The sequence below is a fragment of the Puntigrus tetrazona genome, chromosome 3 (assembly GCF_018831695.1).
Source record: "Puntigrus tetrazona isolate hp1 chromosome 3, ASM1883169v1, whole genome shotgun sequence".
In the NCBI taxonomy this organism is placed as follows: Eukaryota; Metazoa; Chordata; class Actinopteri; order Cypriniformes; family Cyprinidae; genus Puntigrus; species Puntigrus tetrazona.
In genome coordinates, this window is record NC_056701.1 from 21,678,619 (window position 1) to 21,706,090 (window position 27,472).

At 36.7% G+C, this 27,472-nt stretch overlaps 1 protein-coding gene across 4 annotated transcripts in view; it reads left to right on the top strand.

Annotated features, from left to right (window-relative positions):
- The window catches only part of crhr1 (corticotropin releasing hormone receptor 1), a 96,385-nt gene that overhangs the window by 40,876 nt on the left and 28,037 nt on the right, over positions 1-27,472 (top strand). For 2 of the 4 annotated variants that reach the window (XR_006248723.1, XM_043232034.1), the window contains exons 5-6: positions 5,407-5,492; positions 19,770-19,876. Coding sequence is in view for 3 of the 4 variants with exons in the window: in XM_043232034.1 (XP_043087969.1) it covers positions 5,407-5,492; positions 19,770-19,876 (193 nt within the window). In the remaining variant the exon portion in view is untranslated. Of the gene's footprint in view, positions 1-2,533; positions 2,709-5,406; positions 5,493-14,797; positions 14,817-19,769; positions 19,877-27,472 lie in introns of those variants that run through there. The other 2 variants (XM_043232045.1, XM_043232050.1) reach the window with 2 other exon arrangements.

The window sequence follows — 27,472 nt, forward strand, 5'->3', positions numbered from 1 at the left end:
GATGTCATCTTAAACGTAGTACGTACAGTTCAATTTATAGGTGAGAAACTACACAGCACACTCTTGATGTTTTATGCTATACATCTGTCGATGCCAAAGAAAGAATCACAGCAATATCGGTCTTGATCTTTTTAGTGGCTATACCATACGATCTTGCAGCAATTCGTGCATATTTTCGAGGTGGCTAATTCGTACAAATTTGTATAACCTCTCTCGTACAAATTCATATGAGTATTTACATGCTTTACGAGTTGCAAATTCATGTGAATTTGTACGAGTGACCTACATCTCACCCGCCTCACAAGCTTCATTTAAGCTTGTTTTAGAAAACAGACTTGAATACAAGCAATGCATTGTGCAAATCTTTCCTAAAAGGCTTCTAATCTCAACCTTGTGTTTCTTTGGATCTGCAGTTTGCAGTTCTAAGTGTGTGGATTCCTTTCGTGTTTTTGATTTAGTCATTTTTAATCTACACACCCTTGTTTTTGAGTATGTGAGGTAGGCACTGATTGCAGTTGATTATAGACAATAAAATGCCTATTTGGGGCGCAATCTTCCACACTATTACAATACTAGTGTGCAAAGTAAAACGTTTTTCCTATCATTTTTGATCAGCAGTGCTCAATTATGCTTCTGGAAATCCATCTTCCTGTAAAATGAACTGTAATCAAACACACCTGAGCTGGTTAATCGAGCTCTCAACCAAAATTATCCCAAGTAGATCTGGTCGTGTTATCTCTGCATCATTGGACGCAGAAATGGTTGATTAGGGATAAAAATAGCCGCAATTATTGCAAGCTTTGCACTGTATGTGTTGATTCTTATCTAACTTTCTATTGTTATAGATAAAAAAATTATCAGACACAATATGTATTAAGTCTTTATTTGAATATATTTAATGGATTCTGAAACTCTTTAGCACACAGGATTTAGATCAGCATTTAAAAATCACTCATCCATTTTTGTCCCCTTAATAGTGATTAACGAGCAAGTGAATACTGTACATTTTTTTAACTGCAAAGATAGACTGTGGTGCCTTACAATGTGTGTAATTGGTTATATAGAGTATAGTGAAGGAAACTTGCAAGAGATCTTTGTGTTCAATTGATCTCTCTTTAGCGCTCGGATGGAATATTGAATTCACACAGTCGTTTTCATTCACTACTTCCCTATGTAGTGCACTCATGTCTGAAGTATAGTTTAAAAATAGAATATTGTATAAAAGGTTTGTTTTAGCATATAACAACCCTTGGGAGAAATGTGAAGCGAAAAACTTCAGCTTCTGAGTTGCCACCTCAGGGCAAGTGTGTGAAAGTTAATTATACACCCACTGTGGGAGGAGGGTTTTACATGACATGACATAACTCCTCATCCCTCCTCTCTCTCTCTCTCTCTCTCTCTCTCTCTCTCTCTCTCTCTCTCTCTCTCTCTCTCTCTGTCTCTCCCTCTCTCTTCCTGTCTCACTTTTCCTGCTCCCCTTCAGGCATTGTCAGTCTATGTCTGACCTTGACAGACTCTTTTATTGCTTGTGCTTTTTGCAAAGGCTGCAATTCAGCGCCATTTCAGCAAGCTCTTATGACAGGTACAGAGAAAGCCAGTTCAGTGGCAGCAGAGCAGGGTCTTTTTTCATTATGCTAAGTGACATTTGCTCTCCATGGGTCACTGGCGGAGCATGTGAGAGAAACGGAGCTGTGACAACATTCTGTATGTAGCGGCCTGTGTTTTTTGTCATCGTTCTTACATTGTTTCACGGTAGGCTTTTAGATCTGTGACCGTTATTGGCTACATGCTATACTAAACCACTTAATAATGGTTTTCATTTCATTCATTCATTCATTATTTACTTTTTGATGCCAAACTTCAACATATAGTGTCATTGGGCTTTATTCTTACCTGTCTTTTTTGTTGTTGTTGGTAAAATTTTAAATAAAATAAATACCTTTTTTACAGCTTGTGCTTTTACGGCTGAATTTATTTATTGTTCTGTGAGACTTGTTCAGTTTTTTTTTTATATATATATATAGTTTTATATTAGTATGTTATATAATGTAATGTAAGTTCAACAGCGTTTATTCAAAAATTAAAATAATTACATAATAATCTAAATTAATTACAAACTCATTTGTAACATATATATCTTCACTCCTACTTTTGATCAATTTGATGCATCTTTACTGAAAAAAAAAATTAAAAAGAAAGTTACAGTTTTCAATACAAAAGCTATTTTTTTAATATAAGTTTCATACTCAGTTTTCTTTTTCTTTTCTTTTTTTCGTCACTGCAGGATAAGGGTATTTCCACTCTTCTCCACTCTTTATCTCACTCTTCCTCCTAACCGCACAGCAATTGTTTTGCAAATACTTCAGCACTCTGTCACAATGCTGCATTGTTTTCCAGCATTGTTCACCACTCATCCCCACAGAAAAGGCTATGCTGGCTGCGAAGGCACTGACAGCCTTCTATTTGTCTCGTCACACCATCAGATCTGCTTCAGGCAATTGTGCGGTTGATCAAACCGGCTGGATGTGGAGGTTTACAGGAGGCAGATGACTCACCGTGTAGCAGTTCCTCTGTGACCTGTTTGCCTGTGTGATCTATGGAGCTGGCATTCACCTTCAGATGCTCAATCAATATTGCCATGAGCAAAAGGCAAAGACGAGAGGAAGTCAGTAAGAGAGTGTAATGGAAAGAGTGTTTCCTTCCCTGCAGTAAGTGTTTGGGTTGAGCTCACAATTTTTTGTTTTTAAATGCAAGTGAGTTTGAGTCTCTCTCTGGGCTCTTCAGCTATTTTTACCAGGCGAGTTAAAGTTTTGAGTTGTGTCAGAAGCATCCTAATTACTGTTATTTCTTGGATTGTTTGTTTACTACTTGTCTATGTTAGTATTAAAGTCTTTCCCAGGAGAAAAAACTGTTAGAGAATGAACACTAAGGAAACTCTAAAAGGAAAATATTAGCATGTGGTGGTGATTTCAACTTTTCCATTTTTCTTTACTCGGTGTGAGGGTGAAAAAAAAAAACATTTCTAGAAGAAGTATACAAACTGCTACATCACAGTTGAGTGAATTTGTTGTTAATTTAACCAGAGACTCAATCAGGCTGAAGCGGACTGATGTCTTTCGGTGATATAATACATTGTTTACTTTGTATTATATGTAATACTTTGCCAGACGCTTGAGAAGAAGGCTATAATTTTATCATAGACACAGTGGTAATTCTGCACATGTGGTCAGTTTCATTGGTCACAGTCAGCTTGAGGGACAGAGACTTCTAAATGGCTATAGGATGATGTTTGACAGATGTTGACTAAGTAGTTTGCGGCTGACCAGAGTGCATAGTCGGGTTTCTTTTGAGGTCATGAGAAAACAACACATGAAAAAGAAAAAAAAATGCATGGCCTTTTAAAGCAAAATAAGACATAACACCCCCCAACCCCCACCCTTATATACCTTTATAGTGCTACATAATTATATTTCTAAAGTTTAAGAAACATGTTTAATAAAATAATCAGTTCACACATGATGGATGGATGGATGGATGGATGGATGGATGGACTGGCAGATCAATGTCTTCCTGACTTCTGACCTTGTGTAATGACAAAAAAAAAAAAACTATTGCTGTATGTGTATCCTTCCCTCAATGAATAGTGTGCCTCCAGCCTGAAAAAACAGCGTTGTCCTTTAAATACCATTGTCCTCTACTGTCACAGCTCTATGATGGATGGTAAGCTCTATAGCTGATATCACTCCAGTAATTGTGTCTTGTTATGATGGGTGCTGATATTGGCCCGTAGGGCAATCAGGGATCTAATCATCTTGTAGCATCACCTCGGCTTGAATATTTGCTCTACATACATGCACAAATTGGTAAAGTTGCAACAGTTGCACCAGTTCCCATGGAAACAAAAATACAGTACAGAAGATTCAGTGACAAAGTTTTTTTTGTTTTTTTTTTATACACTTTCATATTAGTTAAAAGTTAACAAGCAACCTTTGTGCACTGTCAGTTCAAAGGAAAAGAATATTTAGATGCATTGTTACAATATCCCGAGGAAAGCTGTAAAGCCTTGTTATTCAGTAAAATAGCTATACATCCTTTAAGCATTTTGAGTGAGGTTTCTGTTTGTTGCAGAAATTATTCAAATAAATATCTTCATACACCAAGCTACATTTATTTAAACAGTAATAAACAGTAAACATTAAAACAGTAATATTGCAAACCATTATTACAATTGAATATATATCGTTTTGATCATTACAATTATATAATTGTATATAATATTTTAAGATACAATTTGTTCTTGTGATGCTAAGCTGAATGAATTTTTGTAATATGCTGATTTGATTCTCATAGAAATTAGAATTAGAAATATTTTGTAATTTTATAAACAAAATAAAATGTAAGTATAATAACTCTTTTTCAAATACACTAATTCTGTTTTATGATTTTTGAACATTTTAAGATAAAAATGCTTATGAAGAAAAAGCGAATCTAAAATCAGCCGCTCCAATGGCTCAAGTGGTAACAGACAGTCACTACTTCCTGATTAGTCTGATTGAAGTATCTGTTAGTCTTGAACTAGACAGCTCCCGGAAGCATAATGCAATACCAACCCCATTTCTAGCCATAATACTATAGAGGAAGACACTCCGATTGTTCCTGCAGGAGAGTGATATAAGTGTCGTTGGATAAAATGCTTATGGCTCTACTGTATTTCAACATTTCTGTCAGCGGAGTTCTGAGTGCTTAGTGAAAATAACTTTGCCCCAGATTCTCATGTTGTTGGATTTCAACCTATTTTATGGAATTTTGAAGAAGAACACTTTCAACCAGATCTAACAAAGGCTGTTAAAAGCACAATATAAGCTTTGTAGAGGAAATGTCCCACAATGAAATTGGAAACCACTGAAATGGAAATGAGAAATGAAACCTGAAATCACTTTTTCATTCATACACATCTGTGCCCAGGACGGATTTCACCACAGACGTTTCAAGTTCCAGGAGATGTTTGTAAACCAAAATTGAGTAAAAGATGTTTGAGGTTTTCTGTTCTTTCAGTTGCTGTTTACACTGAACAGTCTGAGGGGGTTTGCAGTCATAAATCAGTTTTATGTGAGACTAAATTTGAACCTATAGTCAAGGTTAACTAGATATCCATGCTTAGGTCAAACCTACATGCACCATGAGGTCAAATATTGACTGTTGCCATACTAATATTCCTAGTGGTTTGGGTCATATTGCATAACTTTTGAATTATGTAACGGATTACATACCATGCATGAAGAAGTGGCATATCTGTCCACAGATGTTCAGAATAAACATTATATAAACTATTTATCTGCCTTAGAAATTAAATAAGAGGATCAGCCAATAACCTGATAATGTGTGTATATGTGTGTTTTTCTCCAGATAACGTGTATAGAGAATGTCTTGCCAATGGCACCTGGGCGAAGAAGGGAAACTACTCCCAATGTCAGGAAATCCTCAACGAGGAGGTAAGTGGAGGCACATTATTAGATCAATAAAAAAATACTTCCATGAGGTTATTTCACAGTGATACATAAATCATGCATTTTCTAATCATTATTGTTCAATAAACAGTAGTATACTGTGGGATTAAAAAGTTTATTATACTAAGGTTTTTAGTTTGGGGGAAAGGATCTCTAAATCGATGTGCAAATCTGACACTGACCACATGAACCTTTCTGTATAAAAGGACAGTTGTTCTTGCTAGCCAAGGACAAGAAGCAGCTTACAAAGCCTGTACACTGTACACAAAATTAAGTAGCTTGAAAAGGTTCTTCACAGCAATGCCATAAAAGAATCATTTTTGGTTCCACACAGAATCATTCAGTCAAAAGTTCTTTAAAGAACCATCTATTTTCTTACCTTATTTCTATAACATCGTGAAGCACATTTATATATATATTTGTTTGTTTGTTTGTTTTTTTATGGAAATTGTTAGATTAAATAGTAGCAGCATGCAAAATGTAAGTTTTTTCACTATTTAAAAGTATCTTTTCTTTGCACCCTGGATTAGTTTTAATGCATTTAGACTTTTTGAATTGAATCTAATTTGAAGGTTACAGAAGTGTTATTGAATGAGGGACACCAGTCATGTTTTCAGGAGTTCTTCACTCAGGTAGTTCACTGTCAAATCTTCAAAGATGACACAATAGAGTCCGTGCGATCTTGTTGAGAGTTGTCACTTGGAATTTTTAGCAAGTCTGTCATCCGACCTTCATAGACACGGTTTGCTTTTTTATTTGCGGCTTATCTTTATGCTCTTTTATGTGTTCCAATTGTTCCAGCTGGATGCTGCTTGTCAAAGTTCGTTAGATTCTTGGATATAAATAGGAAATGCACTCACGACTTGCTATTTTATTATAGCGTCTTTTAAATGCGGTAATAGATGTTCAGGGCTGAGGAGTAGCGGAATACATGTAACGTCGTTATGTATTTAACAAACTATGAGTAACTGTATTTCTTTATAGTTAGATTTTAAATGGGTGCTAATCAAAGTACAGTTACATCCGAAAAGTATTTTAGATTACCAAAGTGATTACTAGGGGTGTAACGATTCGCGTATCGTGTATCCCTCGGTTCTTGGTCATTTTTCAAATCAAAGGGATCGTCCTTATGTCAAAGGGAGCTATGTGGTTTTCTCATTATCTTCAGCTGGGATGTTCCCATGACAACAAACTCAGCACAATCTTTTTCAGAATCGACTCTGTCGCCTTCAAACTTGCATTTGTTCAGTCATTTTTGTGTACAAATTGGACAAATCATATATTATTTTGATAGCGTTTTAACCGGGAATGTAAAATAAAAAACTAAAAAGAAAACATATTTGAAAAATTGTTCAATCCGACTCATTTTGCCAGCAAGGGTCACACACACACACATGCGGCTCTCTTTCATATCACCAAATCACAAATCAACAGTTATGTCTGTGATTGGATACAATTTTCAACACTGCAAAAACACATTGAAACAGACACCGGTCTCCAAAGTGCAAACCATAACGTGCTGGACAGTTTGCCAAATCTGCAATAAAATTCCATTAATGCAGCTTTAACTGAAGGTCCTTTTGATTTTGTGCTTTTGAAAAGAAAATGCTACTTTTTTCCTACATGGTGTAAATAGAATTAATGGCTATTGGCACTTAATGCAAATAACTACTAAATAGTTTCACATAAGAATAGTTGTGCATCTGTAGTTTCATATTTAAAAATATATTTTTCTCCCATATTTCCTTTTTATGTCTATGTTCAAATGTTGTATTGAAAATATGAATCCCATACCATTATTTATGCATTTATTATTGTTTTAAACGTATTCATGCGTATTCAAATGTATTTATGTCAGCATACAGCATCCAACACACATTAAATTTGCAGATTTTTTTTTTTTTCTGTGAGACACAGCCATGGCATGTAAGACAGAGACATTGATGCTACACGTCTACAAGATTCATTAGCTGTCCTTTGGTGTAACAGAAGTAGCATGGGGGGATTAATAATGTATGGACTTTTATCTTCCCTCAAAGGAAGCAATTTAACCAGCCGTGCTAAGCCTTTGTTCACACAGGGATGGCGAAAAGAGAAATCGCTCATCCAATCAGTGGGACGGAGGAGTGGGCTAGCAAGGATAATGCTCAGATTTATATTTAGACAGCAGGGAGGACTTCCACCACAGCCAGTGGCTCACTGGGACATGTGATTACCACTAGATGCTGTTTTTTAGCTAGCGATAAGGGTTTTCACTGTTGGAATTCATGTGCATTGTATTTACAAAAAGTAGAAAAAAGAGCCACTTAATTGGGTCGTGCTGTTAACTTGTGATCAGCTGGAGGATTGGTGTAGCTGTAGTTAGTAGATACCCAGGCAAGCGGGTTCAAACTAAGTTTGTACTGTACAGTAGGTTTTTGACATCGAATGTGACATTAAAGATGTACCTTTTGGCTTTTGTGAATTCGAAAATAAAATAAGTACTGGTTTCACTCTCAGAAAAAAAAGTACAAAGCTAGCTCTAGGACCTCCCCGGTGACAGCTTTGTACTTTCTTCTCTGAGAGTGAACTCTGTACAGATGGGGACACAAATACAGATGCTCACATTTCAGTGGCCTTTTACAGCATATTTAGTTCATTAACACTAATTCATGCTTTTCACTCCATAAGTCCCACAGTTCTCGACTCATTTTGACTGGATCGTTGATTCAGTGAGTTGTTTACTCAGAAAGAGCAGAAATCGGATGAATCTGATTCACCAATGAATAGTCTGTTAGCCAAATCAACAGGTTCATTAGAAAGAATCAGCTTGTTCATAAATTGGAGAGAGTTTCTTTTTTTCAATATATAACAAGCAACAATATGTTTATATTAGTGCTGGGCAATGATTAATCGCGAATAATGGCATCCAAAATTAAAGTTTTTGTGTATATAATTTATGCATGTGTGTGTGCGTACTGTGTATAATTATTATGTGTAAATAAATATAGATATATTTATATATATAAACATGCATGTATATATTTAAGAAAAATATGTTATGCTTATATATTAAATAGATTTATATATAATATAAATTATATGAATATAATTGCATACATGTAAATATTTTCTAAATATACACTGTATGTATGTTTCTGTAAATATACATAATAAATATGAGCAGTACACACACATATATGATGTACAAAAATGTGGATTTATTTTGGATGCCAATACTCACATTTAATTGTTGACCAACACTAGTTTTTATGTGATGTAGTGGAATAAAAGTAGGGGGAAAAAATACAAAATACACTTGAAAAAAGGACAGTAATGATGTAAAAGTAGTTGTTTCCACCTTTATTATTAACTAAAAACATTTGTTGTTCATTGGCTAAAACTAAAACAAAAATAAATGTAAAATGTAGATAAAATCATGATTATATGGACCAAAACATTTTAAATGCTGCTTCAGCGACTAAAACTGTTCACTGGAATTAAATACAAACTAAAAAACAGAAATAAAAATACTGCTAAGTAATTTATGTATTTCCTCGCAACTACTTTTTCACAATGAATCTCAAAACAAAAGGGTGCAAAAAAAGCAGGGTCATGAAGTCTTTGGTATCTTAGCTTAAAAGCATAACAGCAGTGCTCAGAGTCTTTAAACCTTTAAGCCTGCCTGTGCTAAGACAGAGTCTCCAGTGGCCTGCTCGGCATTTGGACTTGTCACCATGGAGCAAATGAAGTGGAGCAAGTCCCCTCTGCAGAATATTTTAAATGTGGCCATCAGAAGAACTGAATAAATGTTCGTTCTTACATTTACGCTCAGGTTATTGCAAATAGAAATGCTTTTTCCCCTCCAGGGCAATGGTTTTTCAGTGCTGCTCTTCTGTCATTGTGTCTGTCTATTGTGGTCTGTGAAGAGTACTTCAAGACACAAGCAGTTGCCTGGTCACCATCAGCAAGTGTTGTTATGAAATCTTTGACATCACTCAGCCACCATTCGAAAACCATATTTTAGAAGGATGGAAAAAATTATTCAGTACAGAGTCAACAATGATGAAGATGCTATTCACATTCAAATTAAATTAGAATCAGAAACAGAAGGCAATAAAGCTCAGAGAGAGAGAGAGAGAGAGAGAGAGCGAGAGAGAGAGAGTCTGCTCTCAGCCAAGCAGCAGAGCTTATCAAGCCAGATTTATTCACAAAATAAACATATGATTTTAAAAGTCACTTTCCCAGAACACATCTCCTTGGCAATTAGCAAAACTGAATTTACCATGAAAAAAATACATTAAAATTCATAGTTACACTATTCAGAGCCAAGTATACTACTATGCATTCCAGCAGAGGATGTGTGACATAAAAGTTACTTTTTTACAAAACATTAATATCAGGGTCAATTTACCACGTTCATTAAGTAGAAACAATTATTCAGCTATGTTTTGGAATGTCTGTTTAGTGAGTTTTTCTGTCCCAATATTGCATTTCTTGCAAACCCTTGTTTAAAATATTGATGTACGTGATTAATTGCATTTCATTTGATTGTCTAATCAGAATATTATAGAACTGTCATCATTTACACACTCTTGTTCAACACCGGCACAAGTTTCTTTCTGTTTCTGAACACAGAAGAAGATACTCTGAAGAATGTTGGTAGCCACTGACTTCCACTGTTTTCATGTTTCATGTGTTTTCATGTGCCTTCAGTTAATGTTTAAATCAATCTTCCGTCCAATCCAAATAGCTGAAAGTGACATTTTGAGTTGAATCTGGCATGACCGTTTCTCTGTAAAGCAGAGTTTTAGTAGATGAGGCTTGTGTGCGTTTGTTTCTAGCAACATCATTCATTATAGCGCCACATAATGATGTATTCATTTGAGTCTCTTGATCCAAACTGAGGATGCATTAAAACAAACACAGTAGCGTTCATTGATAACAAGCGCTAGTTAAACGTGAGGCGATGATTGCTTTTTAGTACATCGGCTCCTGTCATTCTAAACACTGCGTAGCAGAAAGAGCAAACAAAAAGCACTCTCTATTTCATCTTAAAACAATTAAAACCAACTGCAATTATCCTCTATAGTGATATTTATGCGATACACACAATTCAGCATCCGAGCCAACTGGCACAAGGTACCACTGGGACATGTGACAGATCCTAGGTAGTCTAAAACCTCCCACTTACCTACAGTATCCCACACACACACACACACACACACACAAAATGCCAGGGAGACGTGCGTTAGCTGCCCGCTATCTGTGCCATCTGTTTCCTACGGGATTGTTGATTTAATAATTAATAAGTTCGCTCACATAGGAGAACATGTGGTGACTCTGTGGTGCTCACAACTTAGGCAAATGTGGAAATGGAGCCAGCAGGGGAGGCTGCACTTGCGTGGGTTTTGCCCTGGGGGACATACATGGTCAGGCAGGTTGAATAAACCTACAATCACTGCACTCCAGGCTAAAAACAAATGACTGCTAGAGACTGTGCAGTGTGGCAGCTGTCACAGGATTTAAGCAGAATGGACTGACTTTCATGAATATTATCATAATGTCGTGATATGTGTACTTCTGCGGCTACAGGAAGTTTTGTGTTCTAGGGGTAGATTTTTATTAAAACGAACAGATTTTATTTGTATTTTTCTTTCTAATAAACAAGGCAGCGTTAAGTCCTTTTCATTAATTATTTTCTTCAAATGCATTATTATATAGATTTTGCCTTCTAGAACAATACTTTATGTCTCAAAGTACAATAATCTTTCAAAAATATTACATAATTTTTTATTAAACACAGGATTTTTAGTATTCATTGTATGAAAATCCATTGTATCAAATCTGATAGAAATTTCTACCTTACTCAGAGGTTACCAGTGTTAGTGAAAAGCATATTTTAAATGTATTACATGCAGTGCTTAAAGTCAAAGTATTCAGAAAACATGAAAATATAATTTAATTGTGTGTGTTTGGGATATATAACATACTACGTTCACAGTTAGTTTTTATACTCATAGATACAGAAATGGTGGAAATGACATTTGTTCATGGTGGTTATGAGGAAATAATGAAAGGATATGTTTGAATGCACTGCTGGGCATTATTAGTAGGCAAATTATGTAAACTAATGAGTTTAAAATTATAAATGTGGTGATCAGTACTCATTTACAGGACTGAAAGTGCTCACAGCTGAAGAAGCATCCAGTCACTACAAGTTTGTGGTGACATATGTTCTATTTTGTTTTTAATATTTAGGGAATCAGTATTCCTGTCACTATTGACGATCACCAAAGTGTGATTTCAAATTTTGAGGAATTTATTACCAGAACAGTTTATTGTTCATCTGTTTTTAAGCATCAAAACGCTGAAGATAGCCAAGATCATCTTCTTCTCTTGGGAAATTCATAACTTTGAACCTTCTTCAGTAACCTTTCTCTGACTCTTTGAAATGCAAAAGTTGGTGTCTTCCCCTCTAGAAGATTCAAAACATATTTTCGAAAACTAAGTTTGGGAGAGCCAAGGGTAGTCTGGGGAATGATTTAAGCAGTAAAAAAGCAGCTTTGTCATTTACCTGTGAGATTTCCGAGCCAAAACTATACAAACTGTATCACAGAAGGAGCACACAGCAATTCAGCGTCAGAGAAATAATACGATTTCAATTTGAACCAGTAACGGAATCTGCAGACTGCAACAAGTTAATAAAGGCCAGTGACCGGTTCAGGCCCTCTAGCCTGGCATGTCTGAGATGCTTTTAATCCAATTGCACAATTAAATCATTACCTTCAGATGTTCAATGAGCCACAAGATTTCGAAGTCTTTTATCTCATTATATTTTTTTCTAAGGTTTAGCATTTGTACACACACACACACACACACACACACAAATCATGTATTGTCAAATTTCCCCACCCTCTTTATTGCTAAAAAAAACAGAACAAATGCCTTGTGTTCTCAATTAACAGTTTTTTTGTAGCAGGGATGGAGATCATATGGGATGGCATTAGATTCAATAGTGCTTAACCTCAATGAGCAATTGCCCTCGAGCCACATGGTTATGAGACTGAAACATGCACGAGATCAGCAAAGTGGCACATGAGCTGATTGCAAACTTTATGTTATGCAGGACTGAGAATTAACATTCCTAGAAATAAAGGTTCCAAGAGAGGGTTTTCACAGCAAAACTACAGAAGTTCCATTTTGGATTCCTCAAAGAACCTTTCGGCGAGGGGTTCTTAAAGGAACCATTTTTGAAGAACAATTTAATAATATCAAGAACCGTTTTCTTTCGAAAAGAACCTTTTGTGAAATGCAAAGATTCCATGGTTGTGTAATGTTCTTTAAGGAACCATATATGCCAACCATAAGTATGTTTAAGTGTCCGAAATACATTTTAATCCTGTTTATGCTTTTTTTCCAAGGGAAAATGTTGACATAACCAGCTAATAGTACAATTTCCTGAGGATTTTGTAGGGGAAATGTTTTTACAGTTTTTTTCTATTGCTAACATCCTTTTGTCCAATAGTCACATTTTTCTTTAGCACAAATCCGTTTGTTGTAACCATACCATTAACACAATTCATGTTGTTTCCACACTCTAAACACAATAAGCACAACATGTAACCATACCATTAACACAATTCATGTTGTTTTCACACAATATTCAGTCAATTAACACATTTTTAAAATGCTTTACATTTTCTTTTTACACAAGTTTACCCATATAGCAAAATCATGGCTCTTTCTTATCATTTTTACAAATGCTTAAACACAGCATGTCAAAAATAAAGAGCTAATGTTCCAAACTCTAACTATATTGTAAAGCCTCTACTTCTGTAAAACAGCAGCTTAAAAGAGCTGATAATAATTATTTTAATTACTGATAATTAAGAGATAGCTGATTCCAATCTTATTGATTAATTCCAAGTAATGATTACATGGATTTGAACACTTTCTGGACTGGTTTTTGTTCAAAACAATACAGAACAACAGAAAAACTGAAAAAGAAAGAAGAGACGAGGAAGAGTTCGAGGGAGGACAAGGAGCGAGGGAGAGGACAAGGTAGACGAGGGAGAGGAGAAGGTCGAGGGAGAGGAGAAGCTGGACTAGGAGAGGAGAAGGTGGACGAGGGAGAGGAGAAGGTGGACGAGGGAGAGGAGAAGCTGGACTAGGGAGAGGGCAAGGTGGACTAGGGAGAGGAGAAGCTGGACCGGGACAAGGTAGAAGAGGTAGGGGTAGAGTAAGAGCTGTAAGAGTAAGAGCTGTTGTTACAGATGAAATAAGAGCCACTATTATTGACCACGTGATAAACCATGGTCTGTCATTGAGAGAGGCAGGTGAAAGAGTCCAGCCCAATCTTAGACGGTCAACTGTGGCATCCATTATCCGAATTTTTCAACAAACCAACAGGTCAATGAGTTTCTGAGGGCCATAATTGCAGTTGTAATGTATCACAATAACTGTTGGCCGCCAAGATACAAATACAAATAGTACTTTTATTTTGTTCCTCTAAAGAACACAACACTTCCTTGCTCTGGGGAAGAAGAAACTGCTCACTGAGGACCAAGAGCATGCTATTGTAGGGTGGGTTATAGCTGACAATGCAATAAAACTTAGAGAAATTCAATCCAGAATTGTACAGGACAACCTGGTATTCCAGAATGTGGAAAGCATCAGCCAACCATCACTCGAACTCTGAACAAACACAGGAATGAAACAGCTGTACAAAGTGCCCTTTGAAAGAAACATAGGGTCAAGGAACTCCGACACCAATATGTCCAGGTGCCTATACAGGATTCTTTTATGCTACTCTCAGTTTTTTTCCACTACCAATTACTACTCAAGTAAACATACCCACACAGTGAAAAGCATTTAAACATCATGTGTTTAATTTCTTTCAGAGAGTTAGAGGCTAATCAGACACCACATAAATTCATTTATGTGATGAGCATTTGGCATGTATCTAGTGAAGTAGAAATTTCCCAGAAAACCTACAAGAGGCTTTGCATTGTAAAAATACAAAACTGACAGAAAAATTCGAATGACGTATGGGCGGGCACTCCCACAGGCTTTTTGGTACCAGCAGCAGAAAGGGAACAAGTAGGAGGAAACATGAGGACATTTGTGCAAATTGGTTTGCAGCCCATCTGAGAATGATTTCTCTTTTTCTTCCTCCGTACTCTCCTTTCCTCAATCCTATTGAGGAATTTTTTTCTGCCTGGAGGTGGAAAGTCTATGATCATAGACCACATGATCAGATGTCCCTCCTGGATGCCATGGAGGCTGGCTGCCGAGATATCTCCCTGAAGACTGCCAAGGCTGGATAAGGCATGCTAAACGTTTCATCCCAGATGCATAGCAAGAGAAAATATAAGATGTGATGTCGATGAGAACATGTGGCCAGTTGCTGAAGATCGTATAGATTAGAACTTTATTTCTGTTTTTTTTTTTTGTTTTTTGTCTGTGGCCAAAGGCCTGTATATTTTTTTTTGGATCACTGACAGCAATTTCATTTTGCTAATTTACTTCAGCAATTCTGTCACTTTTCTTTTACATTTCATAAATTACTGATGAGTCCTCAACTATGCTGTACACATACTGCCCTACAGTAATCCACACATACACAAACACTGGCATTTTTTTGTGGGGACTCTCAAATATCTAATCTTGTTTTCTCAAGAGGAGTGTCACAAGTCAAACCAAAACACAAAGTAATGCAGATTTTTGTAATTAATTGTTAGCATTTTGCCAGTCTATGTGTTATGATTGACTATATGTTTCTGTTGGATTGAAAACTAGTGCTAATGTTTTGATTGAATGATTCAATTTTGAATCAGTGTTTTGATAGAGTTAGTATATGTGAGGTACTCAGCATTTTGAAATGGAAGTTTGCCAAAACATGGTTTTGGCCAGAAAATTATCAATTTGGCTAATTGTGTGATGAGTGTGTTGCTGTGTTAAGAGTTTAGTATTTTAAGTATTGGTAAATCTTGAGCAATTGAAAAAAACTGAGAGAGAAATTTTACACTGTTGTAAAAGGTTCCTGATGAAGTTTCCGTCTGCTTTGCAGTCCTTTATAGACAGAAGTTCAAGAGCCAAGACATCCCTAAAAGAATGTTTCCTCTGTTCAACTGGTATTTTCAGAGGTGCTAAGATTGCTAAACCCTCATGCTCTCTCAACACAAGAAAGCACTCTACAGAGGAAAGTGCAACAAGAGGGCATCGACAATGCTTCTGCCATTGCCTACAACCAGGGTCTGTAACAGATGAGTTTAATGCAGAATGTAGTCAGAGCTAGCATGGGCCTTTTTATGTAGCATTTGACATGTATCTTTGATAGAAATTTCAGAAAACCAATAGGGCATCCCACAGGCTTTTCGTGTCTAGCCACAGGCTTTCCCGAGGGGGAACATATACTGGTAGACATGATCAACTGGTTTGAAATTTGTCAGACCAGCATCCCGAGAGATTGGTGAGACTGGATAGCCTCTTCTTAAAATAGGGCAAGCGTGATACAATGCAGGGATCAGTAAAGGCTGCTTTGAAGAGCCCTTCTCTCAGGATTTAGTTAAAAGAAGTGGCATCAGAGGGGGAGAGTGTGAACCCCTACTAATGCCCAAATCATAGAAAATGTGGATGGTTCTTAGAGTCCTTTAGATTTGCTGAAAGGAACATGCTAGATGTAGTGCCATTGGCTAAACCAATGTAGTGAGTTTAAGGTAGGAGTTGGGCCTTTTTTCGTATCTGTGACATCTTTGATATGTGTCCAATAGGGGCGTGTGATATACTGGTAGACATGATCAACTGGTTTGAAATTTGTCAACCGGAAGAGATTGTGGACTATAGTCTCTTTCGCGGTTGCACGCTCACAGGATGTTGATGTGCCATGTAGTCAAGAAAATGCAAAGTTTGCATGTGTTTTTAAGCATTGCAGTTTCTAGTATAATATACTATAAAAACGTTGATTGTAAACTAGTTGTGTACTCAAAGTTTATTTTACTCTATATTTAATAATGCTATACTTAACAATATGCTTGAACTACTTAATAAAATAAACTTGAAGGATGCTACTTCTTGGTAAAGTTTTGTATTATGTTTGCTTGTTTTGCCTGTTTGGACTAAATCTTATAGCATAAAAAGATGTAGAATCTTCATAGTCATCTGTGATTTACTCATATGTTCGGTCCTTGCCTCTCTGATTAAATTTAGCGAGCTGAAGTTGGTGTTGGGTCATAACATGCTGTCAGAGAGATACATAAACACGAAGAGTATAGAGTGTGGGAGTATTAAATAGTTTTTTGCCACTTAGTCCTAAGTGTCTAAATGCTTTGCAAGTATCTGCATAAACACGATAATTTAGGTTTTAAGTGAAAGCAAAAAAAAATGTCTTAAGGCTAGCACAAGTTGTTTTTGATGTTGACACTGGTGACGAGAATTTCAAACGTATAATTGTTTCTACGGTATCAAAAATTGTGATATAAAGACTTATTTTAAGCTAAGCTATATTGTAGCTATAAATCACTCATATCATGAAATAAGATTTTGGTCATGTCGCCCTAGTGGTCAGATTAATTTGAATATTTTTCCTGTAATATTTTTTGCTTGTGTGTCAAAACATCATCCAGTAGATATATTTGAGACCTTTAAAATTTTGCATTTGAAAAAAAAATCATTTACTTACACTCAAACACACAAAAGAATGTTAAAGTGCCCCATTATGCCATTTCCAATACAGTTTTTTATGCAGTGTGTTATGTATGTGAATGTAAACAACCGAAAGTGCACAATATGTAAAGTTAATGTCTCTAAAAATAAAGAATTGACTCTTTACAGCATAAAAAAGTCGTTAGTAATTCAAATCCAAATTTCCATGATGGTTACACTATACAATGTTACATATTTGCTTAATTCCTGCCTGTGTTGTACGTTGGCCGGCTGCGAACAACTTGACCAACTTGGTCATTGAACAGATCTGAGGGGTTTAGAGAGAACTGCTTCAAACGAATCATTTGAGAATCGCTAGAAAATAACAGGAGCCTTAAAATGGCATAATAGGGGCACTTTAATGTAGTCCACTGTTGTTGTTTTTTATTTCACAGAAACAGTTGATAAACATTGATAATAAATATCTTCTGTAGACATGCAAAAAAGTCTTAACATGAATAAGTGAAAATCATTTTAGTGTAAACTAACCTTTTCAGCAAGTTGCACACACAAGGCATTTAAAATTGATCATAGCGCCTTTCAGATGATGCACACTTTGCCAGACATCTTGCCGACATCTTTTTGTATGTATCTGGGAAAGCAGAGATCAATCTTTAAAAGTCAACCTCTTTTTGCATTATCTCTTATGGGGACTGCTATGTTGTGTTGAGCAAAAAAAATTATTAATTGTTCTCCAGATTCTCTCCTAAAGGATCGCTTCATTCCTAAAGCAATAAGCACATCAGTCCTTGCAGTTTCTGACTGATTTGCGGTCTGAGCGGTTTCTGCTGGGTTCAATTGTGCTAGCTGGCTTGTGTCATGAGCCTTGTGGATTTGTAGGCACTGGATTCCAGAACTGCCTTTCCTCCCCCTGCTCGGACAGTCTGGTCCTCTGGTCTCAGTGGTCCGCAGGGTCTGCAGTGACCAGCGGGGGTTTGCCTCACAAGCCCGTCCTGTGACGACCGCAGGAATTCAGCGACAGATTTTTACACCAGGAGGACACAGTGAGGGGTTAGAGAAAGGAAAGGTGCTGGGCCGGCGATGAAAGAGCACATGATGCCTATATGCTCACACACGCTAACCTGAGTGTTACGTGATCAACATATGCTTCATGGAATCATTCGGCCAGGCTATTAATATGTTTTTTTTCCACAAGCATGATATGTTAGCTCAAACATGGGCATAAACTTCAGCTTCATGTGAGCTGTTGTGCTATAAGCAAGCAACCGTTTGACTGAGCCAAAGCTAATCGCTTAATTAAAGGAATTATGTCAGGTTGGCAATCATCGTGATAGTGGAGACCATGAACATCTGCCTCGCTCATCACAGAGCGAAATATTCATAACAGTTGGAAACAGTTGCTGCTTGGATGCTGTTAGCATTAGTGTCAGGCAGAGCGGTGTAATGTGATCCTCATGTGCAAGGCTAATGATTACGGATGAGACATGTTTTTTTTAAGTGCGTGATTAGGTTAAGGGTCAGTCCGTGTGTTGGCTGCTGTGTAGTAAGTTATTTATTTAATGCTTATTTTATCATTAATGCCCACTGAGGCACAAAAATCTAATCTGGCAGCACCAAATAAGTGTAATAATCTAGAAAATTGAAAGATTAAAGTATGTTAAAGACATCCGATTCATTCAGTAGTACGATGAGGGACTGCAATTTCTTAATATAGCAAATTTACCGCTACATATTACAATTTTTTTCAACCGCTTTCACACAAAATTGCCACCCAACCAAATCTACAAAACCATACACTATTCTCTGACTTTTTGCAAAACACAACACACAATTCTCTGTTCAACACACAAAAATCTAACCGGAATTATTATTGTGTCAGAGGTGTTGGCAAATGTTTGCTTTTGAGATATTTTTGTGATATTTTGAATGCAGGGATTCATTTTGCAAGGTGTGAGGTATTTTTAGTCTGCAATCCTTGGATTTGTGTGTTATGTTTTTGATAAAAAAAAAAAGAGACAAAATCTCTTTGCAGTCGAAAAAAACTGTAAGGCAGTTTTATGTGAATTTTTTTTCTCTCTCTCTCTGAAAAAAATCAGTCATTTTATTTTCCATATTATGCAACTGTGCAGTTAACATAAACATATGTAGATCATTCAGTTAACATAATTAAATATTATTATGCATATACCAGTTTGTACAGTATAAAAACCATTATGGCTTTTTGTTTGTGTATGCAGTATGACTGTTTTTCTTTATTGAATGCATTAAATGTGCTTTGTTAATAAATCAAATTGCTTATAATTACTTTAAGTTGGGTATGTTTGTTTTTTATTATTCAGTTGTGTAGCTAATTATATTAAATTATCACACTTACATTAAACCAGCAGGATAATGTATAGGTAGCAAAACATCATATGCAGTCATACAGGGCAGTCAGAGATATTTTTGTTCCTTATAGATTTCCTTAGAGAGTCCTCGGTAACTTTTTTTTCTGTCCCTGTAATGCACCAAAAAGCTTTTAGGAGTTATTCCATGTTGGGATTTAGATGTCAGATATCTGCAGGACATCAGTCTCTCATCTTCCTAATGTGTGTCTGTCCCTTTGTGATCTTTCAGAAGAAGAGCAAGCTGCATTACCACATTGCAGTCATCATAAACTACCTGGGACACTGTATCTCTCTGGGAGCCCTGCTGGTCGCCTTCATCCTCTTCATGAGGCTCAGGTGGGTGAGTGCCTCTGCTGTGAGGGCTTTTCAACGGAATTGAACATCTGTATTAATATGAACATGTAGGAACTGCTGCTGCCTTGTGAAGCGTGTGGATGAATAAGTAACTAAGGATTCTCAGGACTGTAAAATAAGGGGGAAATTTATTGCTCAGCAGTGGCTCCTTTATTGCCCGTGAGACCTAATGGAGTAAAGTGTGTCATTTTTGTGCCACCAACTGAATGGAATTGCAAAAAATAATGACTTGATGTTTCAAACAGAGTTTCCAAACACTCCCCCTTCTCCCGTTGGTTGGATAATCGTATGCAATAGTCCTGCTCCAAATGCACACCACTGACTAAAACCGCATGCACAAATAAAGCTCACATTAATGCACGAATGAAACGACGAGCATATGTGTCAGATAAGCATCGCGTTCAGCAGTGGCAGTAATAGCAGCAAAATAAGCTACTAACCCCGCTTCTGTTACGCATGTTAATCAAAGAGCGAAAGGAAAAAGAGGAAATCAGTAATGTTTGTGGCTTAAAGGATTCATCTATATTTAATTTAGAATTTAGTGTTGATAACTCTAATTAGTTTTGGTATTTCCTACTTGCTGAAGGGTACAGGTAAATTTTAAGCTCACTTAAATTAGCATTTGTTATATAATCTAACACATGTTAAAATGGATAGCTCTCAATTATATTGAAATGTTAAATGGCTATAGTCAATGATTTAATATTAAAAAAGAAAGAAGTATTGGTAGTATTGATAGCCTTCAAGAATAAAAATTATGCCATTAAACAAATATTAAAAATATGCTTTCTTTTTTATATATATATATATATATATATATATATATATATATATATATATATATATATATATATATATATATATAAATATATAGGCTTATATACTTATTAGAAGGTGCACTATACTTTTATAATTTAGCAAGTGGCCAATAATTAGTGACCAATATTTTATATGTAGATTGATTTCTCAAGTTCACTCATCACAGTCTGCTTCTACTTGAATATGGCATATGGCCAGGCGTTAGAAGCTAATTTATGGTTTGTTGTCTGTCTGAACCAAAGAAATGAAAGCGAACTATATGTATTGAATTGCAGCATCGTATTTTTGTTCCTATTGCATTTGATCGCACTGCATCGTAATAGGGTTGGATCATATTGCATGGCATCGGTAGCTGCTTCGTATGTGTTTTCGTATCATTAAATATGCATCGAGATGAATATTGCATCGCCCTCAGGTAAAGGAAATACACATCCCTGATGTACATGCACACACATCAAACTCACAGCTTCAATTTTGTATCTTCTGTAGATCGATTTTGCGTGTGCAAAATAATCCCAAATATCCAAATATCCCTACAAATGATCCCTTTTCTGGACAGCTCTCCTACTGTGTCCAGTGTCCTTTGCTTGGATCAACTTTAAATCAGTTTAACTGAGAAGGACATGGGCTGAGCCCCCAACACAAATATAGGCTGTCTTCTTGTCACATCCCATCAGTAAATCAATTGATTTTCCAGCTGCTGACAGAAACTATACATCGGTTGGCCAGCTGAATGGCAGAGAACAGAGAATTGTATATGCTCTCTGATCACAAGCGATGAGCCTTTCGACAAGGCTTCTGGGGTCCAAGGACAACCTGTCCAGGTTATCTCTCGCTCCTGTCAGGGCACCTGAGAAATCGATACGTCGTGGGTCAGAAGAGTGCCCCCAGCAATGAGATTTTAGACTGATGGTGTAGAAATGAAGACATCTTAGCAGCACATCAAGGGCATGCGCACTCCTCTTCATGATTATTCCAGTCCAGAAGTGCCATGGTTTAGGGATGAGAAAAGGAGGCGCTCATTATATTACGCTCAATCAAACTGAGAGACTTGTTTCTAAGGGATCATGTCCAAGCCTTAATTAGCCTGGATCGATGTGTCAAACTGGATGTGAGGAGGAGAACAGTTACGTATTTCAGCATTCCCACACACTCTTTTGTTATGGCCACAGATTGAGGCGAGTGAGCAGATGAAAAATCCATGCTGTTTAGGATTATTTAGACTAGATTATCCCCGACTTAATCTGCCATGATTAATCCGGGGAAGATATTCTGGCATCTTTCCCTGGATTTCCAATCAAAATCACGCTAGGAGTCAGCTGACAGATTTATTGGATGCTGCTTTTCACAACAATGTGCCCTGCTGATAACCCTCTGTCTGTCTAGCTAATGTTCGTAAGTCAGTGCGTCACGGATATATTGAGGCTGGGTGCGAGTACAGAGGTTCTAAAGTTGTAGTTGGGCTCAAGCCGGTCCTCTAGCAGGGAAAAACGTGTAACGAAATACACGGTGAACAGATGTTCAGGGCAAACACAGTGTTCTTGCAATCAGACCCTCCTGCCATTTTGTGTCTGCCCACAAGGACAGAAGGACAGGAGTATTAAATTGGCTTATTAATGTTTCAGCAGACTGCATTTGCACAGCAAGGGATCCAGGATTTGGAAGTGCTTCTGAGACACGGGAATATACGTGTACATACGTGCACATAGAATATTACATATAATAGACAGAGAGATAGATAGAAAAAAGACAGACATTATAAATAGTATGAAATGCAAATTAATAAATAACTCATATTTATTACAGTGTTTAATTTAGTAAATTAATTATATGAATATACTTAAACCCAAATTGAAGTTTCAATAAGGTTTCATAATTTAACATTATTTTACTACTTTATTTAACATGAAGTAAGAATGAACAATATTGAATGAATTAGATGCTATTTACACTGAAAATAGTGAAAATAGCAGTATTTTCTTAACAATAGGCTATTTACACTAAGTGTCAGATTCACATCAAAAATACATTTAACTGCTTTCAATCCATGACACAGGACTTGTTAATAAACTGTCATCTTCTGTAGTTCTGGGTGGAGTTGGTGTAAATAACCTCTGCCAACAAGTGTAAATAAACAATCAATTTTTCATTTATTTCTTACCTGATGTTGAGCTGTTCTTTTCAATAGTTTAATTAGTCATTTTAATGAAGGCACAAAGATACATATTTAATATCTTCAAGCTGAATACTCAATAAAAACTGATTTTCTGGCCATTTCAAGTTTTATTTTGACGTGACGCCATTATTTTCCTTAAGTTCATTCCAGCCCAAGAGTTCACACAAAAACAAAAGGTACGATTTATAGCTAAATATTTGCCAAATAATCCAAATATGATTTAAAGTCCCAATTCATAGTTTTTATACAAGTCCAGCAATCAAAATGAACTCACACTATCTTATCCCATTGAATTTAATGAATCCCGTTGTGATGTTTGATACATTGTGTGAGAGCAGAAAATAAAATTTCAAATTTGGATGTCAGATACAGCCATTCTATACAAATGCTAATAGGCCAGTAATAGCGAGAGTGAATCGACTATACTGTCACTGAGATTACAGAACACTACTCTCACGTAATTTCAGGACTGGTCTTGTATTCCATATCAGTGCTCACCTGTCAGCTGAGTTTAGCCCGCCTCCTCTGTCATTCACAGACGGAGCGGTGCTGGGTAAAATGCAGGAGGCATCAAAGTATGAAAGGAGAGCAAAGCTGCTGTGGGCGGCACCGTTGAAGGGCTCAGCCACAACAGCTCAGGTCAACATAACAGTGACAAGCCGCTGTTGGCAGCTAGCTTTTTTTTTTCATCCTGTTTTTGACAAAAGGCTAGACTGGGAGAACCTTCCTGTCCTGTGTGACACACAAACCTTCTTACATGTGCCCTCAGGGCAGAGACGGGAGGGAATACAGAGAAGCTGAATGACAGTGATTCTCTGCGTATAATGCCTGAAAATAAACCATAATAAATGCAAGTTGAAATCAAGGCCCAGAGGGAAAAAAGTTTATGCATGTGTGTGTTACTAAATTGAATAATTCCTTCATTACTTCAAACAATCAGAGCTTTTACTTAAAACACAAACAAACAAATCTGTGAAAGCAGCAATTGTGCTTTTTGCATGACTCTAACTAGAATAGCATGTGGCCCGCTGCATTGTGTTAAACAATTGTCCATTAGATGTCCTCTGGCAAAAACAAACGTATTAATAAAAATCACAAACAGCGCTTTGTTAAAACGGCCACATTAGTTGTATAAGCTTTTTAGCAGTTTTTTGTTGTTGATGTTTATGTAGATGAAGCCCTTTTGGATGGATCTGGTTTTCCCTGAGGAGGTCATGTAACTTTGTGTTTCACAGATGCAATTTGTGATTTTAATCCTGTCAGAATTGAACGGGATGGTGTTTTCTGTCACACATCATCGGTTAGAAATCACGGAGCTATTATGGTTGTCTGAGAGCTATAATCCTGTCTGAATTGGAATGACAGCGATTGTGTTTTATTATTGTTACACAAAGATTTTCCTCATTTGTTTTGACCTTTGTAAAATACTGTGGGAAAAATATCTAAAATTTTTTTTTGGCAGGTATGCCTTCTTTGCGGACAACTTAAAAAATATCAGTTGGTAGTAAACTTGCCATCTGAACATTGTTTGTATACAATCTTCATTGTATATATATTTAATTTCATATTATTTAATTAAAAATGCAGTCAGGACACAATAAATTTCTATTTCACATATTATTTTATACTTCTAAATTTTAACTAATTCTGGGTTTTTATTTATTTATTTATTTATTTATTTTTGATTGTTTTTGATTTTAATATTTAGTCATTCTTTTAACCCAAAAAGCTAATTATTCTCGCTTCGAACCGGTTGTCTTTAAAATATAGTCCCTGGCTATCTAAAGTAAGGCGATAGTTTTAAACATTGGTTGGTCATGTACTTACTCAAATACTGATTTTGGATAATTTTTATATTAAAAAAAAATGATTTTATGATTTACAATAGTAACCCTGTTACCGACCCCAAACTTTTGAATGGTAGTGCATGTGTGTATGTGTGTGTGTGTGTGTGTGTGTGTGTGTGTGTGTGTGTGTGTGTGCGTATGCTACTTCCATCTGAGAAGTGCTTCATAGATGTGATAACCAACTAGTACCCTCTGAAAAGTGCAGTCACTCTCAAAAACACTCAAAAGCAAACTTGTTCTTCCTTTAAGCAGCACTAGATGAGGAGGACCTCTGCTCTTCTATTTCTGTCCATGCTTACGCAATGAGGGTCAGCAGGGTGATAGAGTCAGCAGACCTCAGAGCACATGGCCGCTGTATGAGGCAATGGCACTTCGCCAGCACCCCCACTATAATGTGCGAGTGGACAGACAGGTCGCTCTTGCTGGGCCTCAGCACGGGACGTTACCAGTACATCTGCACACCATTTGCGCTGAAGGACGCTCTAGGAGGCTCGTTCCTCTGGTGCCGCAGGCCCCGCGCAAAGCAGCCGCGGCTTGTTAGCACCTACCTCCTGCAGAGAGAGCGGCCTGCTTTAGCTCCCTGCAGTTTACAATTTTGGTTACCATGTTTATGGCCTAAAATTGCATCACTCAGTGCTTTTGCCTGTGACCTCTCTCAGCATTAGCTGCAGAGGATTGTGATTGTTGATGTGGCTGACTCTGAGCGGGCGATTATTCTTGAAAGGACACATCTTAAGCGGAAAAGGCTTGGTGCAGCGGATCAATGGGAAGTGAGTGATGAGGGGGAGGACTCGAATAGACAGCTGTGATAACGCACTCCTATTAGCGCAGGCAGTGGGAATGCTAATAACCAAAACACACGCAGTCGTGAACAGGCACCGGAAGACAACGAGACCCATGCAGAGACTCAGAAGAGGCCTGTGAAAGGAAGAGTTGCTTTAAAAGCAAACAAATTGTAGGAGTGAGGATTCAAGTGTTTCAAGTGTTCACGATTGATTTTTGCATTCAGGCACTCATTGGAGGAGGAGGAGAAAGTAATTTGCAAATTTACAATGGGGGTGGCAATTACTAAAACAACAGAAACTTTGCAGGATTCAGGAAGAAAAACTGAAAAATAATATTAAACTAAATAAGATAGTTCACCCCAAAATTTTAATTCTAACATTTTTGTTCATGTTGTTTCACATTTGTATGAGTTTCTTTCTTCCATAGAGCACACAAGAAGATATTTTGAAGAATGCGGATAACTTAACAGCTGGTACCCATTCACTTTCCATGGTATGGAGGGTAAAAAATGGAAGTCAGTGGCTACCCTTAACTGTAGGTTACCAGCATCTTTCAAAATATTTACTTCTGTCTTCAATAGGCAGTGGCTATTTACTCTAAGTGCAAATACCAATGGATGCCCCGTTTATACTTTTTATGCGTTTTAATCTCTTCTGTCCACTTTGACCACTTCTGACCACCCCTCGGTGGTGATTACATTAAGAGAAGTGTAAATGGGTGTTCATTCGTCATAAAACGATGAGCAATAATAACATATTGAGTGTACATTGTATCATTACATTGTCCATTATTAGGACAATGTAAGCCCTCCCTGTAGCTATCCTAGCTCTACCTGATACTTTATTTTCAGCTTTTTTTATTATTTCCTTTATTTTATTGAAAATAAATGCTCGTCTGATGTGAAATGACATTTGAAAAGTGAAAAAGAACAAATTCAGAAAAAAGCAGGTTCAAATTAGAGTCAATCACGTCAAAAAGCACACGCTTTACCATCTACGCCACTGGAGCTGATGTTTAAGGAACATCTTCTGTAGTGTTCACAAACCCAATTACTAAGTCGAAATAGACACACCGATGTAGAGTGAGTATTGAGTGAGTATTGAATATGTTAAGAGTGAGTACTGAATATGTTAAAATCCTTTTTTTCATTTTTGGGTGAACTACGACTATATTTGGCCTTCTAAATGTATTTACCGTATGTATGTATGTATGTATGTATGTAGTTATTTCATGTAATAACCTTGTGAACATGCATGCAGTTACAATTTCTTATTGTATTAAATATAAAATATATATATAGAATATTGCCTAAAGAAACATAATAAATGTTGGAAAAAACATTTAACCTAAAATGGCAGTATGTGGTGGCAAGTCATTGTCAAAATGAGTGAATCATTGATTCTTTCAAACAACAGAATCAACAGCTGAATCATTGATCAGAGACAATATATTATATATTATACATAATATATGTATAATATATAATCATTGTTATTATTATTATTTTTATATAGCACTGAAGTATCAAATAGTGATGATATTACTACAAGCCTGCACTGGTAGGTGGACATAACTGTCCGACCTAAAACTGGGCTGATGGCCACCCTATTTACAATCTTTGGAAATGTTTTTTATTAAAAAAAAGACCTTCATAATGAAGCTCAGTTGCAGCACACCATTCAGATTTTCATACACAACAGAAATTCTTCAATTTGAATTGAGGTAGCAGTCAAGATGCAGAAACTCAAAGACTAGACAAAGCCCTGTCTGATATTTTTGGGAAAGGAAAAGAAAAGCCATAGGCCCTCCACTGAAGCAGCTTGGTTGGTGTAATGATCAGATCATCCACAACACAGCCAGCCAGACCGTTTTCATGCTCCCTGGATATCCAGCAACGCTTAATGTTTTCATCCTTTACAGTCTGTTTGTTTTTAGATAGCAAAGCCCATT